This window comes from Camelus bactrianus, chromosome 9 (assembly GCF_048773025.1).
Source record: "Camelus bactrianus isolate YW-2024 breed Bactrian camel chromosome 9, ASM4877302v1, whole genome shotgun sequence".
NCBI lineage: Eukaryota > Metazoa > Chordata > Mammalia > Artiodactyla > Camelidae > Camelus > Camelus bactrianus.
This window is the reverse complement of record NC_133547.1, coordinates 48,289,943-48,315,155: the sequence shown is the minus strand read 5'-3', so window position 1 is coordinate 48,315,155 and position 25,213 is coordinate 48,289,943. Positions and strand designations below refer to the sequence as shown.

Genomic DNA, 25,213 nt, shown 5'->3' with positions numbered 1-25,213 from the left:
AGGGAAACTGCCATCCACATTCATTGCAAACACACTAAGGACTGACCTTGTTCATTAGAACACCACCTTCTCACCCAGAATACACTTTAGAAGGTGCTCATTTTCTAAAAATCTGGTATTTGTTAAGGTCTGGCTATATACCAAGCACTGTGCAGACATTCCCTTAAGCCAAAGCCTAATCCAGAGCGAGACCCTAACTCTCTTTGATTCTACAAAGGCTGAGAGAGGTGAGGAAGCTGCAGAAGAAAAGTTTGAAGCCAGCAGATGTGGGTTCATGAGGTGTAAGGGAAGAAACTATTTGTATAATGTAAAAGTACGAAGTGAAGCAGCAGGTGCTGACATAGAAGCTGCAGCAAGTTATCCAGAAAATCTAGCTCAGATCACTATTAAAGGTGTCTCCACTGAACAAGAGATTTACAAAGTAGACAAAATAGCCTTATATTGGAGAACGATGCCACCTAGAACTTTCATAGCTAGAGAGGAGAAGTTAATGCCTGCCTTAAAATCTTCAAAGGACGGACTGACTCTCTTGTTAAGGGCTAATGCAGCTGATGATTTTAAATTGAAGCTAATGCTCATTTATCATTCCAAAAATCTTAGGGCCCTTAAGAATCATATTAAATCTACCCTGCCTCTCCTCTATAAGTGAAATAACAAAGCCTGGATGACAGCACATCTGGTTTACAACATGGTTTGCTGAATATTTTGAGACAACTGTTGAGAACTACTGCTCAGAAAAAAGATTCCTTTCAAAATATTACTGTTCATTGACAATACACGTGGTCATCCAAGGAGATGCACAATGAGATAAACGATGTATTCACACTGGCTAACACAAATCCATTCTGTAGCCCATGGATCAAAGAGTAATTTCAACATTCAAGTCTTATTACTCAAGAAATGTATCTTATAAGGCTATTGCTGCCACAGATAATGATTCCTCTGATGAGTCTGGGCAAAGTCAATTGAAAACCTTCTGGAAAGGATTCACCATTCCAGATGAACATTCCTTGTCTGTGGGAAGAGGTCAAAATATCAACATTAACAGAAGTTTGAAAGAAGTTGATTCCAAACTTCATGGATGACTTCGAGGGGTTCAAGACTTCAGTGAAGGAAGGAATTGCAGATGTGGTGGAAATAGCAAGAGAACTAGAACTGGAAGTGGAGCTCGAAGATGTGACTAAGTTGCTGCAATTTTATGACAAAAATTGAATGGATGAGGGGTTCCTTCTTAAGGATGGACAAAGAAATTGGTTTCTTGAGATGGAAACTACTGCTGGGAAAGATGCTACGAAGATTGTTGAAAGACAACAAAAGTTTCAGAATATTACATAAACTTAGTTGATAAGACTGTGGCAGAGTTTAAGATGATTGGTCCAATTTCAAAAGAGATTTTACTGTGGGTAAAATGCTATCAAACAGCGCTGACTGCTACAGAGAAATGATTGGTGAGAGAGTCAATCAATGTGGCAAACTCCATTCTTTCTTATTTTAAGAAATTGCCACAGTGACCCCAACCTTCAGCAACCACTATTCTGATCAATCAATAGCCATCAGTATTGAGACAAAATCCTCAACCAGCAAAAAGATTATGACTCGCTGAACACTCGGATGATGGTTAGCATTTTTTAGCAATAAAGTATTTTTAATTAAGGTGTGCACATTGTTTTTTAGACACAATGCTATTACGCACTTAGTAGACTACAGTATAGTATAAACATAACTTTAATATACACTGGGAAACAAAAAATTCACGTGACTTGCTTTATTGTTGTTATTTGCTTTATTGTGATGGTCTGGGACTGAACCTACAATATCTCTGCGGTATACCTGTATATGTGTTACATTTCCATCCTGCTAATCAATGTTCTTAGAGTCTTACTTTCCACCCCAATTTGTTTATCAAAGTACTGTCTTTGAAGACAACCCCCTCAAAAAAAATTATAGTGCCCATTATTATTACGTTCTTTTCACTCCTCGGCATATGCATCTGTTAAATGTGTATAAGTTATTCAGATAGTAGGCTCAATCACAGTAGTGAGAAACTTCAGAAGAAATACAGAAAATGGAAGCTAACATGTATTGTGTATCTTCTGTATGTCAAGCACTGTCCTGGACATTTCAATATATTGAGTCTGGTGCCGCAAACATATATGAGCACCACCCCAGTGACAGACATGCAGCTAGAGGTGACATCACATCCCTGTTCTTAACTTCCATTGAGCAAATCAACTAATGCTTTCTAAATGGCAGAGCTTTTTCACAAATATACATAACAGATTGCCCAGCAAATGTGGAGAAGGAGAGGTTGCTCTATGCCACCTGTCCCCTACACTGGAGCTGAGTGAGTGGCCATAAATCCATTGTTCTCAAGACAAGAGTTTCTCCAGACTGGCTGTAAAAGTTAATGAACACCTCTTCAGTGACTCATTTCCTCTCCTCCACTGATAGGGTTTATTCCAGTATCACAGGATGCGACAGAGCTTGCTTGCAGCAATACTCATGGTCAATCTCTCCATCAAATATGATAAGACGAAGCCCAAGACTGTAAAACTTTACTCCCTAGTAGAGTAAGGAAACCGTTTCACGTTTTTTTTTTGTTTGTTTGTTTTTTTAAATAATGAGTGGTTTATGCTGTTTTCTTAGGATCTAGGATTGGAAAACATTTCAAGACATCATCTCATTATACTGTCACTTCAGATTTTTTTTCCAAATCCCTCTACCAGATTTTATTTTTCACATTCTCCCAAAGCACCTTTCTCTGATCCCCTTTTCACACTGACCATTCCATTAGGTGCTCCCCACCCCGCTGCCCCTGCCTGGCTGAGGGTCTTCTCTCATGCCAATCTAATAGCATTGAAATGTTCAGCAGTCAAAAAATAATCGACCCTTTCAAAAAAACCTCCAAAAGTCACTAAGAGTAAAGTATGAAACTGTTCATGAGTTAAAATGGGTACCTGGTGAGTTGCTGTCATGCCAAAACTGGAGACAATTAATGCTTGACCTCAAATGACAAAGCAGTGAAAAGCTCTACTATTTGACTCAAAATGGAGTTCATTGGTCATTTGAAGAGGAAGGCAAAGGGATCACTGCCATCCAAGCTTCCATCACGGAATCTGGAGTCAGAACACATCGTGCAGAGATGATAAAGATTTTTTACTGAAGTGTAACCTGGGGGTCAGCATGGTGATCTAAATAAGCTGACTCACATCCACGTTCTACAGCTTTCTGCCGAACTCCTCACAATTTCTTCAAGTTCTCAGGACTTAGAAAGTCTGTTTCTGAGCTTCCTTACAAATAGGAACAAATTCTCTTTGTTTCATATCAACCTGATTCCTACAAGAAATCCACTTCCATCTTCTTGGTCTTTTTTGTCCAGAATAGTAACCACTAACCATGCAGCTGTTTCAATTTAAATTTAATTGTAAAAAAAAATTAAATAAAACTTAAAATTCAACTTCTCATTCTCACTAGCCATATTTCAAATACTCAGTGGCCATTTGTGGTTAGTGGCTACCACACTGATAGCATAGATTAGAATATGTCCATTATCACAGACAATCTGATTAGGCAGTTGTACAAGTGTGTCACGAATTGATGAGGGCTTACTGAATATTTGTGGATACATGTCAAGAGCTCATAATCTTATTTTCCATCAGAAAACTCACTTTAAGCATTTTTAACAACTCTCCTCTTTTCAGAAACATATCACTCATCTATAGAGTTATATCACTGTATATTTCCAGTCGGAGGAGGGTTTTAGGGAGCTGAGTAGAATCATCATATAGATGACAGGAAGATATTCAAAAGGGGGAGAGCATGAATTCATCCAAGAAAGGAAATAAAATATTTCTCCCTGAGAAAGAATTTAATGTCTTCTCAAACAAACAAACAAAAAACAATGAGAAAAGTTAAGTGAAATTTTGTCTGGGAAAAAGGGAAATAGGAGTCAGCTTGCTTGTTCTGTAAGCAAGCTTGTTCTGAAACACCTAAGAAGAAATTGGGGCCGGTTTGGAAGCAACTACTCTTTTTTAGGTTGCTGGTCAGATTAGCACAAAAACTTCCTGAGGGTGAGGTTATAGAGATGAGGCAGGCATGATCCCAGGCCTGAAGTAGTTAAAAGATTTATTAGGAAGACAGGTAGAAAACAGAATTCAAATGTGAGCAAGAATGTGGTATGTGAGCACAGGAGAAATATCTGAGCTGTCAAAGAGTAGAATGGAGAAAAGCTTCCAAGAGCAAGTTGGGGACCAAACCAAGCTGTGTTGTTATTGAAAGCAACCACGCGATGGGGACCAGATTGATCCTCTTTAACTTTTCTTACTTCTTGTTCTCCTCCCCACTGCACCCAAACACACACACATATACACACACAACACACACACACACACACACACACACAAATCCTTGTACTTAATAGCATTCAACATTTATTGAATTAATTAAAAGATGATTAAACATGGCCAAACAAAGAAAGAGAAGAAGAGCATTGCACAAGTAGAAATGACATGAGAAAAGGCGTGGAAGCATGACCTTGTACTGTGTAGTCCAGGAAATACCAGCACATGGTGTTGGTGGAGCACAGATTTGAGTGGATGGAGTGTCAGTGCAGGAGCTTAGAGTAACAGAAGGGGGCCGAGACTGGGAAGGGTTTTCCTGATATGCTAAAATTTGAACGGAGGGGGAGCTCAATTTTAATATTTCACCATAAACGTAATATTATGTTTGTTTTATACAAATAGTACTCTGAAAATGTATGCACTCATATTAAAATTTTCTAATAATGTCTAAATTTAATCAGCATTAAATCCTAGAACATTTTAACTTCATTCCAAACTCTCTTTAACTCCAGTTAGTTCTAGTTTACATTTTTAAAAACTAAAGTTATTATTAGCCACATTGTAAACATTATTATAGTTATTATTTACAGTCAATACATATTTCTTTGTCCTACTAGGTAATTATTTTATTTTTTTGCCAAAGGACATGCTTGAGGAGTAATCTCAGTAAGAGTCTATGAGCATTATCTTTCTAAATTCTTATAATTTTAATGTATCTTTTTTTCAAGTTCCCCTTTAATGATTGATTGGCTAGGTTAAAAAGTCCAGGTTAAAAGTGGTTTCCTTTCACACTTTAAAGAGAATGTTGCCTCTCTTCCATTTCTCTCTCTCCAGGATGGTGCTATTGTCATTCTGATCCTGGTTGTTTTGAGGGTAATTGTTGCTGATTTGTGGTTTTAGGGTTCTCTCTTTCTAAATTTCATGTATGGTGTGTCTACATGTTGAAAGTTTTCATATAATTCTATTCACTACTTAGTGGATCTTTTCAGTTCAGGTATTTCTCCACCTGTATGTTTTTACACCCCCCCAAATTTTATGTAGGTTCTATCAGCATCCACCTTTAGGGCTAACTAATGGGGGGCTTCAGTGAAAGGCCTCTTACAGTCCTGTTGGCCTATGATTCTCTTGTCTGATCTCCTTCTCTTTCCTCTCTCATCTCAAGACTTAAGATCTTTATATAGTGGCATGGAGACAGCAGGGCAAGGGTTAGAAGAAGGTGGGCTCTACCTAAGCACACATTCTGTCAACTTTTTTTCTCTTACATTTGGACCAGTGCTTTTGAACTTAAAAGTCTTGGAGCTAATATCTTTGTTCTTTGTTGTGCCGTGGAACAATGATGATTCCCATCCAGCTGCCTAAAAGGAAAGGGGCTGGTGTTTAACAGGTAGTGTGAAAAATAAAAGTCATCTGGTAATATCCTACCACATACAGTTAGGAAACTCAAAGAGTTCCAGGAGCATGCCCAGAGTTACACCATGAGTGGATAACAGATTTAGGACCTGAACCAAGATCCTCCAGAAACCAAACCTTGTGCTCTTTCCCCAGAGCATCATCAGAATGGTAGAGGTTCTCTAAAACAGACTTGGTAAACCATAGAAACATTACTCTTTCCTGTCCTACCATAAGTTTATACACAGGCTGGGAAAACCTAATGGCAGAGGCCGAGTAGCATCATGAAAAGACCCCTGGGCTGGGAGTAAGGAAGCCTGGTTTCTGAAATCAGCGGCATTCTTAACTAGTTGTGGGTTGAACCACTCCTAGTGCTTCTCTGGGCTCCAGGTTCCTCATCAGTAGAGCAAAAGGGTAAGACTTGAGAAACCTCGTTATCCTTTTTAGCCTTAAAGATACAGTCTATTGAGGTTCTAGTCTAGTTGAGGTTGAATAATCTCTTGACATCTACCACATAGTTTCATCCTTTGCTATCTACATTAGAGGAGGAAATCTTGTGACCTTTTCCAAATAGGCTAGTTTTTAATAAGACTTTGATTCAACACACAGAGAGCTGGCTTAGGAGTCAGAAGGCTTAGGGTCCACATCCAGCTCTACCACTGATCTGGGCAGGCTTCCTAATCTCTCCTAACACAGGGTGTCTTGGGTGTGAAATGGGGTGCAGATCCTACATCACTCCCAGGGATTCTGTTGGCATCTCTTTTGATGACTTAGGTGAAAACACTTTATTTTAAAATATTGTCTCAATGCAAGCTATTTTGACATAACTTCTCTGTGTTAAAATAAGATTTCTGTGCCTTGTTCCTCAGGGACAAAGAGGAAGAGCTCAAGCAGATATGTGAGGACCCAGGTGCATGTTGAGGGTGATGGGTTTGGTGCTTTAGAGAGTAAAGTGCTTCTCAAGCACACTGAGAGGGTGCATAACCTACGTCCAGCCCTGATGGCAAATCCTTTCTGAAAGGATAAAAACATCGTGATTCTCCAGAGTTGAAGCAAGACACATTCATTGAAAGCAAGGAGAAATAAATGAAATCAACAATGCAAAGAGATAAAAAGAGAGACAAAGAAAAAGTAAATAAAGGGAGAGGAAGATGGGCTTATAACAATCCATAAAAGGAATAGAAGAGAGTTTTATCTGAGCCAAATTGAGGGCCAAAGCCCAGGAGACACAGATTCAGGAAGCACTTGAACTGTGTTCTGCCCGACTGCAAAGTGGGGAAGGCTTATAAAGGCAGAAACTGCAAAATTGTATAAGTTGTTTGTCAAGAATTATAATTGGAGCTCGTAAGAAGTAAGGGTGTTCGTTAAGCACTCTTTACAACACACTTAGTTCTTACGTAAGGATTGGTTGGGGTCCTAAATGGTTGCATACTCACGAGGGGAGACTTTGAGGCCATAGGTTGCAGCTGGCAGCTGCTAGCAGGTATTGTTTTGAGAGGCTGATTCTGATATAGTTCAGAAAATTCAAGTTCTCAGGGATGCGGGGAGCCACTCAGCTCCATTTTGGATGCCTGAACCACAGTTACTCCATTTGGATATTTAAATGCATTCTTTTCTTGAATGGTTAAAGCAGACGTACAAGGCATGTTTACTCAGCCGCAAGTAGGGTGTTCTAGTTAACGTAAAGTTTAAGTTAAATCATGGCTAAGCCAGAATGACTTTTCCATTCCTCAATATGTGAACATTTCTTCCGTCACAAATTACAGGATATTGTTAACGCTCATAACATGGGTTGTAAAGAAAAGATTCTATTTGCAAATAGGGAGAGGTTCTTTTGGCTAATTAAAATACAGCTTAGATACGACCTCAATTTATCTCTCATACAGTTCACTTTGATGGTAGATAAGACTTTTTATGGGTGATAATTATTTGTAAACAACATTATTATGGTATGACTAAAACAAATATCATATAATTCCTGAGGCAAGAAGATATAAGGACTTCAGAAACTGCCTGAGATCTCTAAGGACACTGAAGAAGGCAGGGGGACTTCAGAGCCTTGAATGCCGACCAGGTAATCCTCCACGCAGTTGAGGGCAGAGGTCTTTCTTTGAACATCTCTTTTCCTTTGCCAGCTATTAACTGGGCTAGAGAAGACAAGTTATAGCTCAAATGATGTTAGTCATGCTTGGGTTGCTGTTTTGTTTCATGCGAATTACTTATTTTCTTTTTTCCCTTATAGAGAACGTTAGCTTTCGTGTCAAATAGTGTTGGGTTGAACGGTGGCTCTGTAATCTGGCAACTGTGAAACCGTAGGATGTGCATTTAATCTCCATGAACTTGAGGGTCTCCGTGTGTAAAATAAGCTAACCATACCTGCAAAGCAGCCTAGTTCTGAGGATTCAATTAGATGACATGGGAGCATTCAATGAACGCCAGTTCTTTAAAATTCATTTATAGATTACAGTAATCCCCGCTCCTTTATCCTCAGTGACTCTCCGAAGTTTGTTGCTCTCAGCCAGTTGACGTCAGAAAATATTAAATGGAAAACTCCAAAAATTATGAAAAAAAAAACCCTCATAAGTTATAAATTGTGCAGTGCTCTGTTCTGAGTAGCATGGTGAAATCTAGGAGGATCCTGCTCCTTCCTACCCAGGAGGTAAATCATCCCCTCATCAGGTGCACCACGTCCCCACCCAACCCCTGCTAGTCTAGGGGAAAACATAATATAAGTATATGCAGGGTTCTGTACTATCTGCTTCAGGGCATCCACTGGGGGCTTGGACCTTTCGCACTGCAGATTAGAGGGGACTACAGTATTAAAAAAGATGTTTTACCTTCTCTTCCCTCAGACAGTTGGCTTGACAGAGAGGATTTTACTCTTTGTGTTTTAAGAGGGGTGCAGGACACTGAAAATATCTCTTTCACTTTTGGAAAGGAGGCTTCTCAGAGGAGTTAATTGCAGGGTTAACGCAGTAATTTAAAAAAAAAAAAAAGGAGAGGGGTCATCACAGCCCCACATGTTTCACCCTTTTGTTTCCCTCTTTATTAACAATGTGTCAAAGTGTCCTTATGGGCCTTAATATGGATCTAATCTTTAGATTTTCCAGGAGTTTCCACTTCAAATATTTTGTTCCATCATTTCCCTCAAACTATCTATTATTTGAGAGACAGAACATGTATCGGGATCACAATGCATGCTCAATTAAGAATTCAATGAATTACTCATCTTAATAGTTATTTGGGGAAAAATTTTGGACCCAATCTCATGCTTACACTGAAGTAATTGCCTGATGGATGAAAATAGAGGAGAAAACAGGTAGATATTTTAATCTTACGTGGATGGCAATGGCCAGTTTTTCAAATATAAATGCCAAAAGTTATGAAGGAGATGAGAATAGGACAGTTTTGGAAATTTTCAGTATAGCAAAAAAATATATTATAAGCAAGAGAAAACACAGACTGGGAAATACTCTGAGTAATATACCAGAGCAATAAATATACAAAGAAAGCCCTCCAAGTTTCTGAGAAAAAAGATAAACAATCAAACAGAAAACTGTACAAACCTGTGAATTTTTCAGCAAAAATTCTCAAAAGAAATGTAAAAAAAACTGATTTTATAAAAAGGCATTCAACTTCATTAGTATTTTTTAAATGAAATTTTTTCTTTAATATATCAAAATTAGCAAGAAAAAAAAGTGACAAGTCATGAAGGGTTGGGGAAAGGTGCGTTCCTGTGCACTAGCAGTGGAATGAACAGCCCAATAGGGGAGCATTATAGCCAAGAGTATCAATGTGACAACATGCATTTTCCATGAAGTTGCAACCCTGTATATGTGGATTCACTAAAAAGAATCAAAACTGAATAAAAGTTATGTGAGGGGAAGATGGTTCATTAAAATCAATCCATTTCTGAGAGACAAAACCAGGTTACAGAACTATATGACTCTTTTGTATAAAATTATGTACATACACACAGAGATGTGCATAGAAAAATGTCCATAAGCTCTTCACTAAATTGTTACTCTGGGAGATGGGATTTACTTCTTATTTTCTAGATTTTTAATTGACCTTTTAATAATTCATGTATCATTTGGTGATAGGAACAGATAACAAAGTTATTTTCTTTTTTTAAAAAAATACGGTATCACCTAGGTGTAAAGGAAAGAGAGTTGAACTTAAGTCAGGAAATCTCACTATAGCTGTGCGACAATGAGCAAATGACTTCATACCCATTGATCTCAGGTTTTCTTACCTGTAAAATGTGGGTATTGGACCATATACCCACTTAAAAAAAATGAAGTACAATCAGATACAATGTGTCGATTTCTGGTGTACAGCACAATGTCCCAGTCATGCATACGTACACATATATTCGTTTTCATCTTCTTTTTCATTAAAGGTTATTACAAGATATTGAATATAGTTCCCTGTGCTATACAGAAGAAATTTGTTTTTTATCTATTTTTAGATACAGTGGTTAACATTTGCAAATCTCAAACCCAAATTTATCCCTTCCCACTACATTTCCCCCAGTAGCCATAAGATTGTTTACTATGTTTGGGAGTCTGTTTATGTTTTGTAGATGAGTTCATTGCCCACTTTTAATTGTAACATTAAAAAATTCATTGTTGCGACTGACTCGCCTTGATTGACTTGGCTATAGAGAGCCCGTTACTACCTCATCTAAGGGAAAGCTTGCCTTGGACCCCCTCTGCTGGCTCTCCTGAGTATAGCAAGGGCAGACTCTCTCCACCGTAGACCAAATGCCTCCATTCAAACTTTAAACTATTCAGCCCAGGATCCTTAGCGCTCTGGCACTGGCTCAGAGGCTTTCCATAAGATAAATTTTCCTAATCTCTACACCCAGCTTGCAATTCCCTTTATTGCATAATCTGGCTATAGTCAGAAAAACATTTTTCCCCCATTGATGATTTGGCATCTGAGTTCCTGGATCTACCTCACTAGTGCCAATGTGTTCAGATTGCAGATCTAGGTGAATCCAGGAGCATCAAGGAAAAACTGACAAGGACTTTGAAGTCCTTGCAGTAAAAGTTCCTGAAGCACTTCTGTCTGTGCGGGAAGAGGAAGATGGCTTCGAAAGGGCTGTGGCTGCTTCTACTGCTGAACTGTGCAGCCAGCACTGAAGTCCTGGGTGGTGAGTATCAGTCACTCAGCTGGAACCAAGCCCACAGCCAAAGTGCATGCAACTCACATGACATAGCCATCCATTTGACCAAAAAAAAAAAAAAAAAAAAAAGAAGAAGAAGAAGAAGAAGAGGAAGAAGAAATTAGGCACTGCAGGAAATAGGTGTTAAAGACAAGACTGAAAGACAGTGTAATGTGGTTAAAAGTGCAAGGAAATCAGAACCAAATTCCAACCTCATATGGTTGTGAGCCATAGTTAACCATAATCAATCAAATGTAGACTATAATCACCATTTTGCAAGTTTATTGTGAAGGGTAGAGATATGGATTTAAAGCACCTGACTCCTAGCGGTCAACAAATGATAGCTACCATTAGAACTAGCCATTGTTCTGTGCACTGTTTTCCTATCTGAGCACAGTGGAGAATTCCAGTTTGCAAGCGACTCACTGCCCAGTTGGAGAGATGGCTCCTACCCACGTATAGGCCCAGCGCCAAGTGTGAAGTGACACACCCACAAAGGGGGAAGCAGTACCCCGGAATCCACCAGTGGAGAGAGCAGAGGAAGCAAACTGTGTAAATGAGCTAAGGATAAGTGTCCTGGCTGCTTTCACGGTCCCCAGTGGCCCTGCTGGCATGGTAGGTGGTAGAGTGAGTACATAAACCTTGCCTGAACAGCACTTCTGCTGAGGAGAGGACCCTTAAGGAGGTCCAGGGTTGTATCTGACCCATCACTTTTCCCACTGCCAGCAGGAGGATAGACTGGAAGGAAATACAAAGAGAAGAGGGTTCTTCAGGCATCGTGTTGGTACCCGCAGCTGAAGTCTGTGGTCTAGCTACCAGTTCCTTCAACCATCTCTGTACTCTCAGGACCTGGGGAATCCGGCCACTTTCTCTGAATCCTGCTGGAGTGTGAAAGACTATGAGCGGCTGCCCTCAAGCTCCCCTCCCATGGGCACCTTCCATGGCCATTTCTGACCAACTGCCCAGGTAGTTAGTTCCCTGTTGTGTTTCTGGCTTCCCCGAGGGGGCCTGAAAGTTTCCGAAGCTATATCTTGGGGCGTGAGAAACCAGCCGCCCCGCTCTGGGATGTCACCAAACCTCTCTGGTTTCTCTGCCTGGGAGGAGGTAGAGCCAGGACACTCACCACTGGTCCTTCCGTTGTTCTCACAGGTCCCCCTCCCAGCTGTAGAAAGACTTTCCACTCACTCCTCCTATCTTGGGAGAATATCTCTTATGACACATCTTATGCATTCTAGGCACAAAGGCTTATGGGAAAAGTCTAATCTTGTCTGGAAGGCAGGTACAGGGAACTTAGAAATGAGTTTTCTGTTTCAGCAAGACCCGGTGGGTGGTCAAGATTATTACCCTCCTTGCCTCAACAGTGAATTGTTTGCCCTGGCCTGCAGCTGGGCTTCACCTAAAGCAATGCATGACATTGATTCAGGGCATAGGGAGACCAAAAAAATAGGATTCATGGATAATAAAAAACTTAACCCAATTTCAATTTTCAAAAAATATTATACTCACTATAATCATAACGTGGTTACTTTGATCACTACAGTTTATTCCGTGGCTACTATTTATTGAACAGTTACTCTTTACTGACTCTGTGTTAATCACAGTACATGCATTATCCCATTTAATCCTCCCAACAAGCTTGATTCCGTGTGTAAACAAGAAAACTGAAACTAAAAGAGGTTGAATAATGTTCCCCAGGCCACACCTCTAGTAAGTGGTGGAGTGGAAAGACTATTAGAAGTCCAGGCAGGATGCTGGGAGCCGAGTCCTCTCGACACTGGCGTGTAGGGATGAGGCGCTCTGGGACCACAGGAGGTAGGATCCAGGTCCTAGGGCTTATTGGGAACGTTGGCTCCTCTCCCAGGTGCCACCTCATTCCCCATCTGAGTGACCTCACTTGGTCACATCACCTCTCTGAGATTTTCTCATCTCTACAGTGAGGATCTATGTCCCAGTCAGTCAGGAAATTCTGGTAATTAAACAAGGCAATCTGACTGAACGTGCTTGACCCATTTGTTTGAAAACAAATAAATTGAGCCTAATGACGTACAATGACTGAGAGCTTCCACTTGGAGTCAGACCATCCGGGGTCAAATCCTGACTCTATCACTTATTTGCTGTGGGAGCCCAGACATGAGAACTCTTTGCCTTTGTTTTCTCAGCTGGAACAGGGGACAATGACAGTGTCTACTTCCCAGGGTCATAATGGGGATGAGCAGAATATATGTAAACTGCCTAGACCAATTCCTGGCACACAATAAATGCTCCATAAAAGGTGAGGTGGCGGAAGGCAGGGCAGCGGAGATGCGTTTCCAGGTGGAGCAGGGAGCATGCGTAGCTGTGCCCCTGCGGGGTGAGGGGCAGGGAGGGGAGGGGAGAGAGAGGGAGGTGAGGGAGGAGGAGGGGGAGGAGAGAATGGGGCAGAGAGATGGACGGACAGCCACAGACACAGAGAGACTCAATAAGGCACACAGCCCAACAGAAAGAGAAAATTAGGAAGAGACAGAGACACCATGGGGAGCAGAAAGGCAGTGAGAGAGAAATAGAGAAACACATGGACAGAGTCAGAAAGACACAGAGATGCACAGAGAGAGTTGAACAGGGAGACGCAGGCAGAGACGGAGAAAGATACTCAAAAAAAGACAGAGACACGGAGACAAGGGGGAGAGAGCGAGCACTGACTGGCCTCAAGTACTCTTGGGTTTTCTTGGCCCCGCCCACTCATCCTCCCGTGTGTCCCTGGGAGCTCACTCTCATTACCTGGATTCAGCAAAAACAAAGACCCTGGTGCTGGAGAATCTGTCCTAACATGTTTGCCCACAGCATGCCAAGCAGAACCACTTCAGAGGTCACAGAAGAAATGAGAGAGAACTGAACTAGGAGCATGTGCTGTGATGCAAGGAGTCTTTATCCTTAGACTAAGTTCAGAGATTTGGGCTCTTGTCTCTCACCTCTTTTAGGATCTGCTTGGAAAGTGTGCTTCCAGATGTCCCTCAGCCTGTCCGTTACTAAAATTCAGTTCATTTCACTTAGAATGGTAATCACTCGTCAGCCTCTTCCTTAAGAAGATCAGTTTTTAAGAGTGAAGGGTCTCCTTTCCTTTTTTTTTCCTCCTGATAAAATAACCCAGGCATCCCCACCCTCTCATGATTTCTGATGCTAAATTTCCAATGTCTTGTTTTTCTGTATTTATAAAATCCAAGGTTGAGAGGGTTGGTGGCAGAAACACAGATTTGTAAGTCACAGGACTAATCTGAAAAGCAGCTTTCCCACCTCACTGTGTGGCCTTGGGCAGGTGACCCTCTTAGCCAACTTCCTCACCTCCCTAAATATGCAGTGTGAATAAACCGCTTCGCATAGCGCCAGGCAGCAAGGAAGCACTTTATACACGGAAGCTGGAGAGAGCGGTGGCAGAAGGAGCAATCATGGCAGAGGGGTGTTCCTTTTACGTAACATCAAATGATGTTTGTGTCCCTAAAGGTAGTCGAAGGTGAAGCATTTAAGTTGTGAGTTTCAATGCTGCTTTCCCCGGAAATCTTTTCTGCTGTGCCTCAGCTGGGTGACCCATTGTCAACCAGCCACAGGTACAAGGTGTAGCAGAAGCAAAGGATCTCTGTCCACAATAGCATCGTGTTCCACGATGGAGCCAGGGCAGCTGCACAGGAAGATGCTTCCAGATGGGGCTGTAAGACCAGACTGTGAGCTCCCTTAAGCACCCAAATGAGCGGAAAGCTTAGTGGAAAGAAGCAGGAAGCCCCTGGAGACTTATAGACAAGAAATGAAACAGAACCGAAGAGTGGGGCAAACAAGGGAATATAGTGTCTTCTGAGTGGGGAAAGAGGAGATGCTATGTGTCAACAACAGTTTGTGGACATTTACGGGGGGGAAGACCCCTGCCCCCCATCTGCAGCATCCGTGGAGTGCCACACTATCACAAAGTCCAGACTCGCTAGCTCGGCATTGCCTTCCTCATCGGGGCCGTCTGCATTTCCAGCCGTCTCCCCCTCTTCATAAACCTCAGTTCCAGTGACTGGCCCATCCACCCATCCACCAGCTGGAAGAGCTTTTGCCTCTCTGAGTCACGATTTCCTTGGGTTCTAGCCCCTGACTCTCTCCTCTTTTCTACGGTTCTTGCCTGACAGACGCCCTCCACTGGAGGCAAATTTAAGTGCTTGCTCTTTCTCTGCACATCTTGCTCATTCTAACCACAGTCCATCTGCTCACCCACCCCCTTTGCCTAAAACGCCCCCCTCTCTTTGCTACTGGCTTTCATTCCCCCGCCATTCTCAAGTTGCAGCCAAGTTGCCATCTAACCTGTCCTGTATCTTCCTAGCCAAAAAAGGTCTAAAATTACCCATTTATGCCCCACATCCACTCTTGCGATGCCTCAAATTATAGCTGTTTGATCTTGCTACCAGTTGCTGAGTTATGTCTTTTCCAATCCCGCAGCTGGGGAAATCACTGCAAGATGATTTGGGAACCCACTGAGTCCACTATGAAATAGTCCTGAGCTAAAACGCTACTGATCACCTGAACCCCACAAGCCCCTGCTCTGACTGGAAGACTCCAGTGGTGCTTGGGGTCTCCTGGGATTAGCGTCAGTTCAGAGCTAGTGCCCAGCAATCCTCAAAGAGCTGATTATTTCCTTTTCCCCAAGGCACAGTTACTCTGGTAAAAGGCCATAGCTCCCTTTGGAGAAGGCTGGGAGAAAGAATGGCCAAAGTTTTGGCGGCCTAGAAGGATCCTTCTTCGAGGGCACACAGCCTCCCTGCCAACCAAGGGCTTCTAGGTCTGGAAACCGGCTCAAGTGTGGGAACTGACGGTTTCTGCCATCATCACTTGTAACCACCTTGTGTTTGTGTGCAGAGATCGTGAGGCCCAGCTGTGCTCCTGGATGGTTTCACCACAGGTCCAATTGCTACGGATACTTCCAGAAGCTGAGGACCTGGTCTGACGCTGAGGTAAGAGACATGGCCTGTGCTTGGGGAGGGTTCTCTAAAGCCAGGGGCCACCCAGAGCTCCAGCTCCCATTTGACTCAGAATCCAGGGTCCTTCCTTGGGATTCTGAGACATCACCTGGCCGGTGAAATGGAGAGAAGAGGGCCAGGAACTCAACTGAGTAAATTCTGTAAGCATGGATGGCACCTGTGCTGTGTACCCAGACCCCAGATGGGCTGCCAAGACAGGAGAATGAGCAAGAAACAGCCCCACCCCCGAGAAGTTCACTGTCCTTGAGAAAGACAGATGCATGAATCCAAAGAGGCCAAGATGAGGAACTTACGGAAAGAATAATTAAACGGGGGAGGGTGTAGCTCAGTGGTAGAGTGCGTGCCTAGCATGCATGAGGTCCTCGGTTCAATCCCCAGCACCTCCATTAAAAAAATTTAAAAATTAAATAAATAAACCTAATTACCTTCCCCCACAAAAAAGAAGGAGAAGAAGAAGAATTTAATTGCTATATAAGATTTACCATCAAGAGAGAAGCGTGTAGACAGGCCTGGAGCACAGGCCTCAGAGCCACCTGACGGAAGGTGAAGCTTTAAGCCAAGCCCATGGAAGGCCTTATGGTCTGCAGAGCCCAACAAACACATTGGTTTTATTTCACTGAGGCTTTTCTGAGAGGTCCCCAAATAGCCACTCAGAACAAGTGACCTCAGAGGAGTGTGGGGAGGCAGTGCTGCTGTCTCTCTGCATCGCGGTTGTTTAACTGAAGTGACTGACAGGGGGTGGGGCACCTGGGGAAATGTGGAGTAACCTGGGCCCGGAACGGCCTCAGCATCCCTGTAATGAACAGCTCAGCAACGAGGGTGCACCTCCCACGTGATAGCTACTAAGGAGACCGAAGTCCTTCTTTTCTGGACTTAAAAAGTGCATAAGTGATGCAAGATTGTGACATTTCAACAGAAAATGGCAACACCATCGGAACCTAAGTGACTTTCCCTAGATGACACCGAGAGGAGCCAGCAGAGCAAGCCCAGGGAAGCTGACCCTAAGGCAACGCTTTCCTGATGTGAATGATAGTTTTTAGAAAAAAAAAAGTTCGTGGGGAGCAATGGGCTTCTCCTTAGTTCTTGGGAAGTAACTTGGAGAAATTCTGGATGGATGTTTATATGGCCTGTCCCTGGAGCACCCAACATTAATTCTGCCAAACAAAGAGGAAGTTACCTGGGGGAATTTGGAATAATATAGATTGAGTTTAAATCACAATCACGGTCTGCTGTGCATTAGTTTCAGCTATACCTCGCTTTGCTGGTTCTCTGCAGAAAAATGGGGATAAAACACTTTTATCCTATGGGGGTGGTTGGGAGGATTCATTAAAAGAACTTGCAAAAAGCCTGTAGCACACAGTGGATGCTCATTTCAGGTTTTCAAGGCAAAAATGGTCCACAGGCTTGATACCAAGCCTTAGCACTGAACCGGAGCGCAGAGAAGGTGCCAGGAGGGACCGGACAAACCGACACCATGGCCATTGCACTTCTGGACTCCTAGGCGGTATTGACGGCCAGTCCTAGTTCACAAGACTCCTTGGCTCACAAGCTGATCGAGGGCACAGTGAAAATGTTTGTAGACCCCATCTTGGGCTGAAGAGACAGAGCTCCGAGTTCTAGCCGTGTGACCTTACCGGGAAAATATCACTTCACCATTCCAAGCCTGTTTCTCTCTTCTGTCCCAGGAATCTTTTGTGACTAGTACACTCACTAACCCTTGACTGGTAATCTGGTTTCCATGCCTCACAAATCTGAAGTCAAATGAAATTACGGGCATAAAAGCATTTTGGTATCGTAAAGTGGTTGGCAAGTATGAGAACTAACGTCATTAAACAGTAATTACCTCTGATCCTGAGCAATCCTAAAGGCAAGCTCTGGAGCGGCAACCACGGCCAAAACCGTGTTTTCATTCAATTAATGGAAGCTTTATCATGTAGGCAGACCCTGTAACACAACCCCAAAAGCACATGAAATAAAGTACATGTGTCTGTCTATCTCTGCAGAATGTGTGTCTGTAAAATGATTTATTTAATTGAGACTGGCACACTTTACAATCAGTGGGTTCTTAGATGTGTTGAATGCAATATTATAATACATCATTATAACCGTTCTATCCTTGCAACAATTCCCTTGTGTAGCAGTAACTGCTTCCTCCTTTTTACAGATAAGGACAGCCTTAGAGAGGTGAAGTGACTTGTCAAGGTCACATACACTAGCGAGAGGCAAGACTAGGATCCCAGCCGCTGGCACTGACCCTGAAGCTCGTGCCCTTGCCCTGAGCTGCCTCTTCCTCTGAGGCTTGACACCTGTGACAGTTGTGTTTTCTCCCACAGTGACTGGAAGTCTTCTGAGGGGCTTAGATCCCAAGAGGAGGTGGGGGCTGGCTGAGTCGTGCTGCTTGGTGCTCTGGGGTTCTGAGGTAGGGGCTGTGCTTCTAAACCTCACGTCTTCTCCTGGCCCACAGCTCGAGTGTCAGTTGCATGGAAACAGATCCCATCTGGCCTCTATCCTGAATTTTAAGGAAGCCCACACCATAGCAAAGTACATACTTGGCTATCAAAGAGGCAAGCCCGTGTGGATTGGCCTGCATGACCCGCAGAAGGTAACCTCGGGAATGGCCCACAGATGGCCCTTGGGGAGGGGAGATAGATAGCCCCTCTCTGGCAAATGGTCCCCTGGCCCCTGACAAGGGGCACACACAACAGGCCTTCTTCAGTTTCATGCCTCCAATTGATAGAGGCCACAGCTTCAAAGTTAGGGAGGGAACAGTTTCCTCTACTTATAGACCTCCTATTTAATTAAAGTCCTCCCAACTCTTAGAAAACAAAATTACCAGCTTTTCAGAGCCTTCCAAAGAGAAAGTTGGTGTAAGTATATATAGGTGTATACATGTAAACACACACACGTACGCACAGACCTGTTATATGACACAGCTTAACTAAATCCCCATCATATCTTGAGTTAAAGTTGGAAATCTTTAGCTATGCTTTTTGCTAGATGCTATCATGTTTTTAAAGTTATCCTTACCTTTCTTCACTGGACCCTCATTTTGCTATCCATCAATATCTTATTGTGAGGAACAGCATGTGAGGTCTTCAGGTGAGTCGCTGAGGTCTCTTCGTGGGATCTTCAGTTTAATGATTCTTTGTGGGGCTTCTGTATTAACCTAAAAACACAAGGAAAACAAGGAGAAAAGCCCCAGACTTTCTGTTTCTTGATAAACGTTATCACAGATGTTACAAATATTTTTTACAATTAATTTTACATTTTTATGTACTCATACTGCTAGCAATCAGAACTTACATTCAGAGACAGGATAAATATTTACATCTTTTTCTACCAGATTTTTTTTTGTAATTTAATTCTTTTACATTCATGATTGAGGAAAGTTAGTGGCTCATAAGGTTCTAAAAATGTTGCAATGTCTCTAGCTATCAAAGAAATGCAAATTCAAATAACAATATAATTTGACTTATCAGATTATTAGACTTTTGCTTTGTCTTAATGAATACTATTGTTAAGGACATGGAGAAATTTCCCAGTAAATGAGGGTGTAAATTCCTACAGCTGAACTGTTTTTGGAAAGCAGTTTGGCAATGCATAGGAATAGCCTCAAAATATTCATGCCCTTTTACCATTAATTCTAGTCCTGGGATTCTATCTTTAGAAAACAGTTTTAAGTACAGAAACAGCTTTATGAACACAGTTGTTCATAGCAGTATTCTTTGTAATAATTGCACATTGGAAACAACATAAACATCAATCAAGAGGAGAATTAATAAGGTAAATTATGGTACAGTCTTACCACTGAAAAGATGTTTGGAAAGCAAGATACAAAGCTGAATATATATTTCAAAGGTCACCACATTTTTCAGTAGATAAAAAATATTGTGATAGATAAAAATAATTACACCAAAAGTAACTATACTAAATTATTAGTAAGGTTTTCCTCTTAGAGGTTAAACAGAATGACTTTCTTTTTTTCCCTTCTTTACACATTTCCATGCTTTCCTAATTCTTACAATGAAAACTGTATTTTTTTAATGACGTATAGTCAGTTTACAATGTCGTGTTAGTCTCTGGTGTACAGCACAGTGGTTCAGTTATACACACACGTATGTATTCCTTTTCATATTCTTTCTCATTACAGGCTATTATAAGATATTGAATACAGTTCCCTGTGCTATACGGCTTATCTGTTTATGTATAGTACTTTATGTCTGCAAATTCCAAACTCCCAATTTATCCCTTCCCACCCCTTTTCCACCCTAGTAACCGTAAGTTTATTTTCTATGTTAGAGTCAAGAACTGTGTTTTAAAGGGGCCTGAGGGGACACCTCGGCTGCGAGCAGGTGCGCAGACTGATCTGTACACGACTCCCATCTCCTGTCTCTTGCAGACGCAGCAGTGGCAGTGGATGGACGGGGCCATGTATGCTTACAGAACCTGGTCTGGCAAGTCAGTGGGCAGGAATGAGTCCTGTGCTGAGATGAACGCCAAGAACAGTAAGTCTTCCTGCCTCTCTTTCCAAATCGCAGCTCCTTCCCGCTACCCACTAGGAGTCAAAAAGGACACTCATTTCTCTTTGCCCTGTTTCACACCAGCAACTTTTTTCCCACAGGACAATGGCCTCGTCACAGACATTATTTACCAACCTTCAGTCATCTGTGACCATTTTACAGTATTTGCCATATCAGGGTACCAGCTGTTTAGTTACTTACCTAGTATTTTCTTTCAATCCATTCACTTTTTTCTTAAGTACGTTTATTTCCAAATTCTAGTATATATCATGAGGGAGAACTATGTCACATTTGGGGAAACCCAGACTACAGGGAGCAAAAATGTGTGACTCCCTTCTGGCTTCTTGAGGGTGAAGGTCCTTCATAGGCCCTGGAGACACTGGCTTGGCCTGGGTGCTTCCCGCTGGTTTGTTTCCCTGCGTTTCATCTCCAGAACGCAGAGCCCAGAAGCACACCTGCAGGCTGCACACAATCCCTGCAGCCTCCCCGTTTCTCTCGCCTGCTTCCATTTTTCACTTTTTATCTAGTAAGTTACCGTCTTGTGGCCTTGGTATTGATGACGTTTGGGGGTGGGTAATTCTTTGTTGTGGGGGCCGTGCTGCACACTGTACGCTTAGCTGCCAGGAGCATCCCTGCCGCCAACACACACACACAGGTTGTTCCATCCAAAAATGTCCTCAGACTTTGCTAAATGTCCCCTAGGGGGCAAAATCACTCCTATTTGAGAACCACAGCTAATAAGTGATTTGAAAAGAAAACAGAATGTCAAAGATGAAAAGGATACTTGATGCCGAAGAGGACAACCCACTGGATTTTAAGAGCAATTGTGTTACCAGGACTCCCCTCCTAGCCATGGAGCGAGCCTGGCACAGGGTCTGACTGAGGACTCAGGTTCTGGGGCTCAGGTGGAAAGGGTTTCCTATTGTCTGAGGAACAAAGCACCAAAAAGAGAGAGAGGAAAACTCCCTAACAGCACAGGGTGAGTGATGGACATGAGGAGACAGACTCTGAGGCAAGATCTAGGAAAACCCTCAGGGACAGGAGGGTCTTACCACAGACGGACGAAGACTGTTCACAGTCTCGCAGACATGACAGCCGCTGCTGTTAAAGGAGTAAGTCACCTCAGGTGGAAGGAACACACCAACACCAATTGGTAGAAGCTACCAAAAGGTGGATTTCTATCCAAACTAAGGAAAAATATTTTTGAACAATCAGCACTGTCCAAAAACATGATGGGCTACCCCAGGAAGTAGTGAGAGACCCATCGCTAGAGTTAACCAAGCAAAAGTGGGCGTGGTGGTTGTTACTGTACTTGCATCATTGAAAGTGTTAAAAGACAGGCTCAATGGCACATGAGGGTCAACTGGGGAACACTTTAGAAGAATGAGTTCTGGGGATCGCTTCAGACCTACGCCAGCAGGATCTGTAGGGCTGGATGCTGGACCAGACTTCGGGGAAGCGGTGGACCAGAGGCTTCCCGATGTCCCTCCCGTGGAGTCTAAGATTTCAGTTGGGCAAGGTTTTCAAACAAAAATCTTTCCCCCTTGGTCCGTGTTCACATCAGCAGAATCCCCGACAAGGAAGGTGCCTGTGTGGGACCAGAAACCAGACGTCCTCCTGAGAATGCCAGGCCTTTGGGCTCTTCCTTTCCCGTTCACTCAGTCCAGCCCTTGGTTCTCAGAACACAGGCTCTCAAGGCAGAAAAGCACACAGAACGAAGCAAGGATCAGAACCTGGTGAAGGTAGAATTTAAAAGGACACTCCCCTCAGCCCTGCAATGTCACTTTATATTTGTGTAACAGATTTAGCTCCCCAAATCCAGCGGCTGATTTTTTTAAAGACTCACAAGTTATCATATTAGTGTCCCTGTGCGCGTGCACGTCTGTGACTGGACGTGTTCTTGTTTTATATCCACTTAGACCCTGAAAGGACATGTTCTTCTGTTCCTCTTTCTCTCTCGCTTTCTGACTCCCCACTGTAACTCTTCTGTGACTCTCTGGAAAACTATTTCACAGCACTTCCTGCTTGTCTACTGGTTCACTTTGAGACATGGAATAATGATCACCAGGGTTCTACAATTTTAAAATAAATTTCAAGTTCAGAATAGTTTAGGCCAAGGCCATGGGCTTTGCATTCTGAATGCCCGGGGTCGGATTCCAGCTGCTTCTCTTAGCTGTGTGACCTTGACCAGATTCCTCGCTTCTCTGTGCCTCAGATGCCACTCTATAAAGGGGAAAAAAGAGTAACACTGATCATCTGACGAAGTGTGAAGTGCTTATCGCGGCGCAGGCTTGGCTCACGGCTCTCCTGGCCCGGATGGGAGGAGGGTCTGGTCTCTCACACACAGCCCTCCCTGCACTTGCCCCTCTGGTGTTAGGAATGGAGGAGGGGGTGGACACCGACTCCCTCCCTATCTTAGTGCTCAGGCGTGAGCTTGCCATGATCTCCCTGGTTGTTTAAACCTCGTGCCATATTCTCTCTGCCCAACCCCGTAACCATGCCCAGACAGCTTGTAGTCTCCATCTCATTTACACTCCATGGCCCCAGCTCTGGGCCCCATGGCTGCGGGAGTGGGCAGGACCCATCCTCCCTACCTCTTGAGAACTAGGAATGGGAGAGGGCGAGCGCGCCTCTCCCCGCTTTGCTGGGCTGCGCCGCCAGGCCCTCTCTCCCAGGGCTCTCCTCCCGTTGACCCAAGACACACTGGTACTGGTGCCAGGGACAGATCTGCAACTCAGAGCCAGGCAGACATCCAAGTGGGGGCAACTCGTCACCCTACGGCAGACGCCCTGGAATGACAAGTGATTCTGCGGAACTCGGCTGCTGGAAGGCGATAATTGGACTTCTCAAAAATACTTCATTCTTTCCAAAGACCACCTCTTCCCTCCTCTCAGTCCTTCTTTGTACAAGTGGCTTTTTTGGGGACGTGGCTGGCTTCAGCCACTTTCAATTCTTTGAACTTCAGACTGGAGCCTCATGGGGCCTCAGTTGTGGACATTTGGAAAAATCACTCTCTGTTCCTTACAGCATCCTGTTTCCAACACAAGAGAATCCCTCGTTTTCAGTGAATGTATGTCAAGCCCTGCTTTCCCCCAGAAAAGTTCTGCTATGGAGCTCCTGAAGTTGCCTGTGACCTTTAAGTTATTTTTCTTTCTGTTAGCAAAGTGAGTGCTTGTATTAGTCAGCGTTCTCCAGAGAAACAGAAGTAACAGAATGGGGAGAGAGAGAGAGAGAGATGGATTTGTTTTAAGGAATTGGTTCATGCAGTTGTCAGGGCTGGCAAATCTGAGACCCACAGGGCAGGTCAGCAGGCTGGGCGTTCCTGCAAGAGTTGATGTTGCAGTCTTGAGTCTGAAGGTAGAATTCCTTCCTCTTCCAGGAAACTCAGTCTCTTAAGGCCTTCACTGATTACCACATTTTGGAAGGTAACCTGCTTTACTCAAAGTCTGCTAATTTGAATGCCAGTCACATCCAAAACCAACAAACAAATAAAACAACAACAACATGTAGACTGGTGTTTGACCAAACAACTGGGTACCATATCCTAGCCAAGTTAACACATAAGATTAACCATCACGGTACCTTTCCCGATGGTTCCAAGCAAAACATCCAGATAACACTGGTGAGCTCAACACTGAACCGGAAAGATTTAAATGAATGTTTCTTTTCTTACAGAGTTTTTGACTTGGAACAGTGAAGAATGCAGCAAGCGCCATCACTTCCTGTGCAAGTACCAACCGTAGAGCCAGAATCAGGATCCTGCCAGCCTTGCACAAGCCCCTTCCCTCTCCCTCCTCTGCCACGCGGGCTGCATGTGATCACTGCCTCAGAGAGTAAACACAGCAGCTACGGCTGATAAGACTGTTATTGTGCTGACGTTTTCAGGCTCAGAGGCAGGGGCCGCAACATTAGAATGGCAGTGTCTTCCTAACTCTAAATATTCACCCCACCATCCCTTTCCACTGTCCTCTTCTTTCCCCGTCCCCACCTCCAGCTGGCTTAAGCAGACTAGGAGGACGCATCCCCCACTGATGAAAAAGCCAGGTCTTTGGCCATCAGGGATAAAGTTTTGAAAGACAAGAGGAAGAGACTCAGGAATGAGCTTCTAGCCCTCTTCAGCTCCTGCATCCCTCTGCCCCCTCTCTACTGCCCGCCTCCTCCTCAGCCACCTGCTCAGTTTTCCATTTACCATTGGGGAACATCTACCATAGAGTCTCTGCCAGGCTGATGTGGACCATAAATCCCAGGGCCATTCTTTTAATAAAGATTTGTATGCCGAGAAGATTGCTCTGTCCAATTCAGCGGTGATGAGAGTGAAAAGGTGAAACAAGACTCAGGAAACACACCCAGTGTTTCTTCATCTCTGTCCTCCCGGTTTCTCTGCCTCCCACCTCTTCAGAACAGCTGTGCCCCACCCCCGCAGCAGCCCTGGTTGGAGAGAAGAGAGATGGAGGTGACATGCTCGGGCAGCCTCTAAGCAGGGGTGAGCGGGTGGGAGGCCCTTTCATTGTCAGCACCGCAGCTGATGAAGGGGGATGCCAGTCACAGCAGGTGCGGTGGAGCACACTGGCCTTGGCTGCTCTTCTCTCTCCAGCCGCTAACAACCCCGGTGGCCTTGCTCCAGTCTCTTGGCCTTGTGAGGTTGGAGATTCCTTATGAGGTGGTGGCTCCAATACCGAGGAGATTTTTTCTCCCAGAGATTCATGGCTCCCTAGGTCAGGAATCTACTTGAAAATGTAAGAGGAAATAAGACAGACTCGACAATTAGAGAAAATGTGGCTTTAGTGTGATCGCATTCCCATTTGTTAG

General features: G+C 43.5%; 1 protein-coding gene and 1 long non-coding RNA gene across 2 annotated transcripts in view; one reads left to right on the top strand and one right to left on the bottom strand.

Annotated features, from left to right (window-relative positions):
• Positions 1–20,274, bottom strand: part of LOC141578641 (uncharacterized) — a 33,257-nt gene extending 12,983 nt beyond the window's left edge. The window contains exons 1-2 of the long non-coding RNA XR_012509202.1: positions 18,912–20,274; positions 17,728–17,828 (exon numbers count right to left, since the gene is read on the bottom strand). This is a non-coding gene — a long non-coding RNA (uncharacterized LOC141578641). The remainder of the gene's footprint in view (positions 1–17,727; positions 17,829–18,911) is intronic.
• Positions 7,673–24,686, top strand: REG4 (regenerating family member 4). The gene is made up of 6 exons (XM_010967942.3): positions 7,673–7,803; positions 10,713–10,887; positions 15,763–15,857; positions 18,349–18,486; positions 20,284–20,389; positions 24,080–24,686. Exons 2-6 carry the CDS (start codon positions 10,821–10,823, stop codon positions 24,145–24,147), a joined length of 474 nt encoding a protein of 157 aa, XP_010966244.1. The 5' UTR covers positions 7,673–7,803; positions 10,713–10,820; the 3' UTR covers positions 24,148–24,686.
• The last annotated feature ends 527 nt before the right edge of the window (positions 24,687–25,213 follow it).

Bases quoted from the DNA above. Each gene is read 5' to 3' on its own strand.
- REG4 (XM_010967942.3), top strand. From the start codon at position 10,821: ATGGCTTCGAAAGGGCTGTGGCTGCTTCTACTGCTGAACTGTGCAGCC. The intron at 10,888-15,762 runs GTGAGTATCAGT...GTTTGTGTGCAG, and splicing joins CAGCACTGAAGTCCTGGGTG to AGATCGTGAGGCCCAGCTGT. The intron at 15,858-18,348 runs GTAAGAGACATG...CCTGGCCCACAG, and splicing joins GGACCTGGTCTGACGCTGAG to CTCGAGTGTCAGTTGCATGG.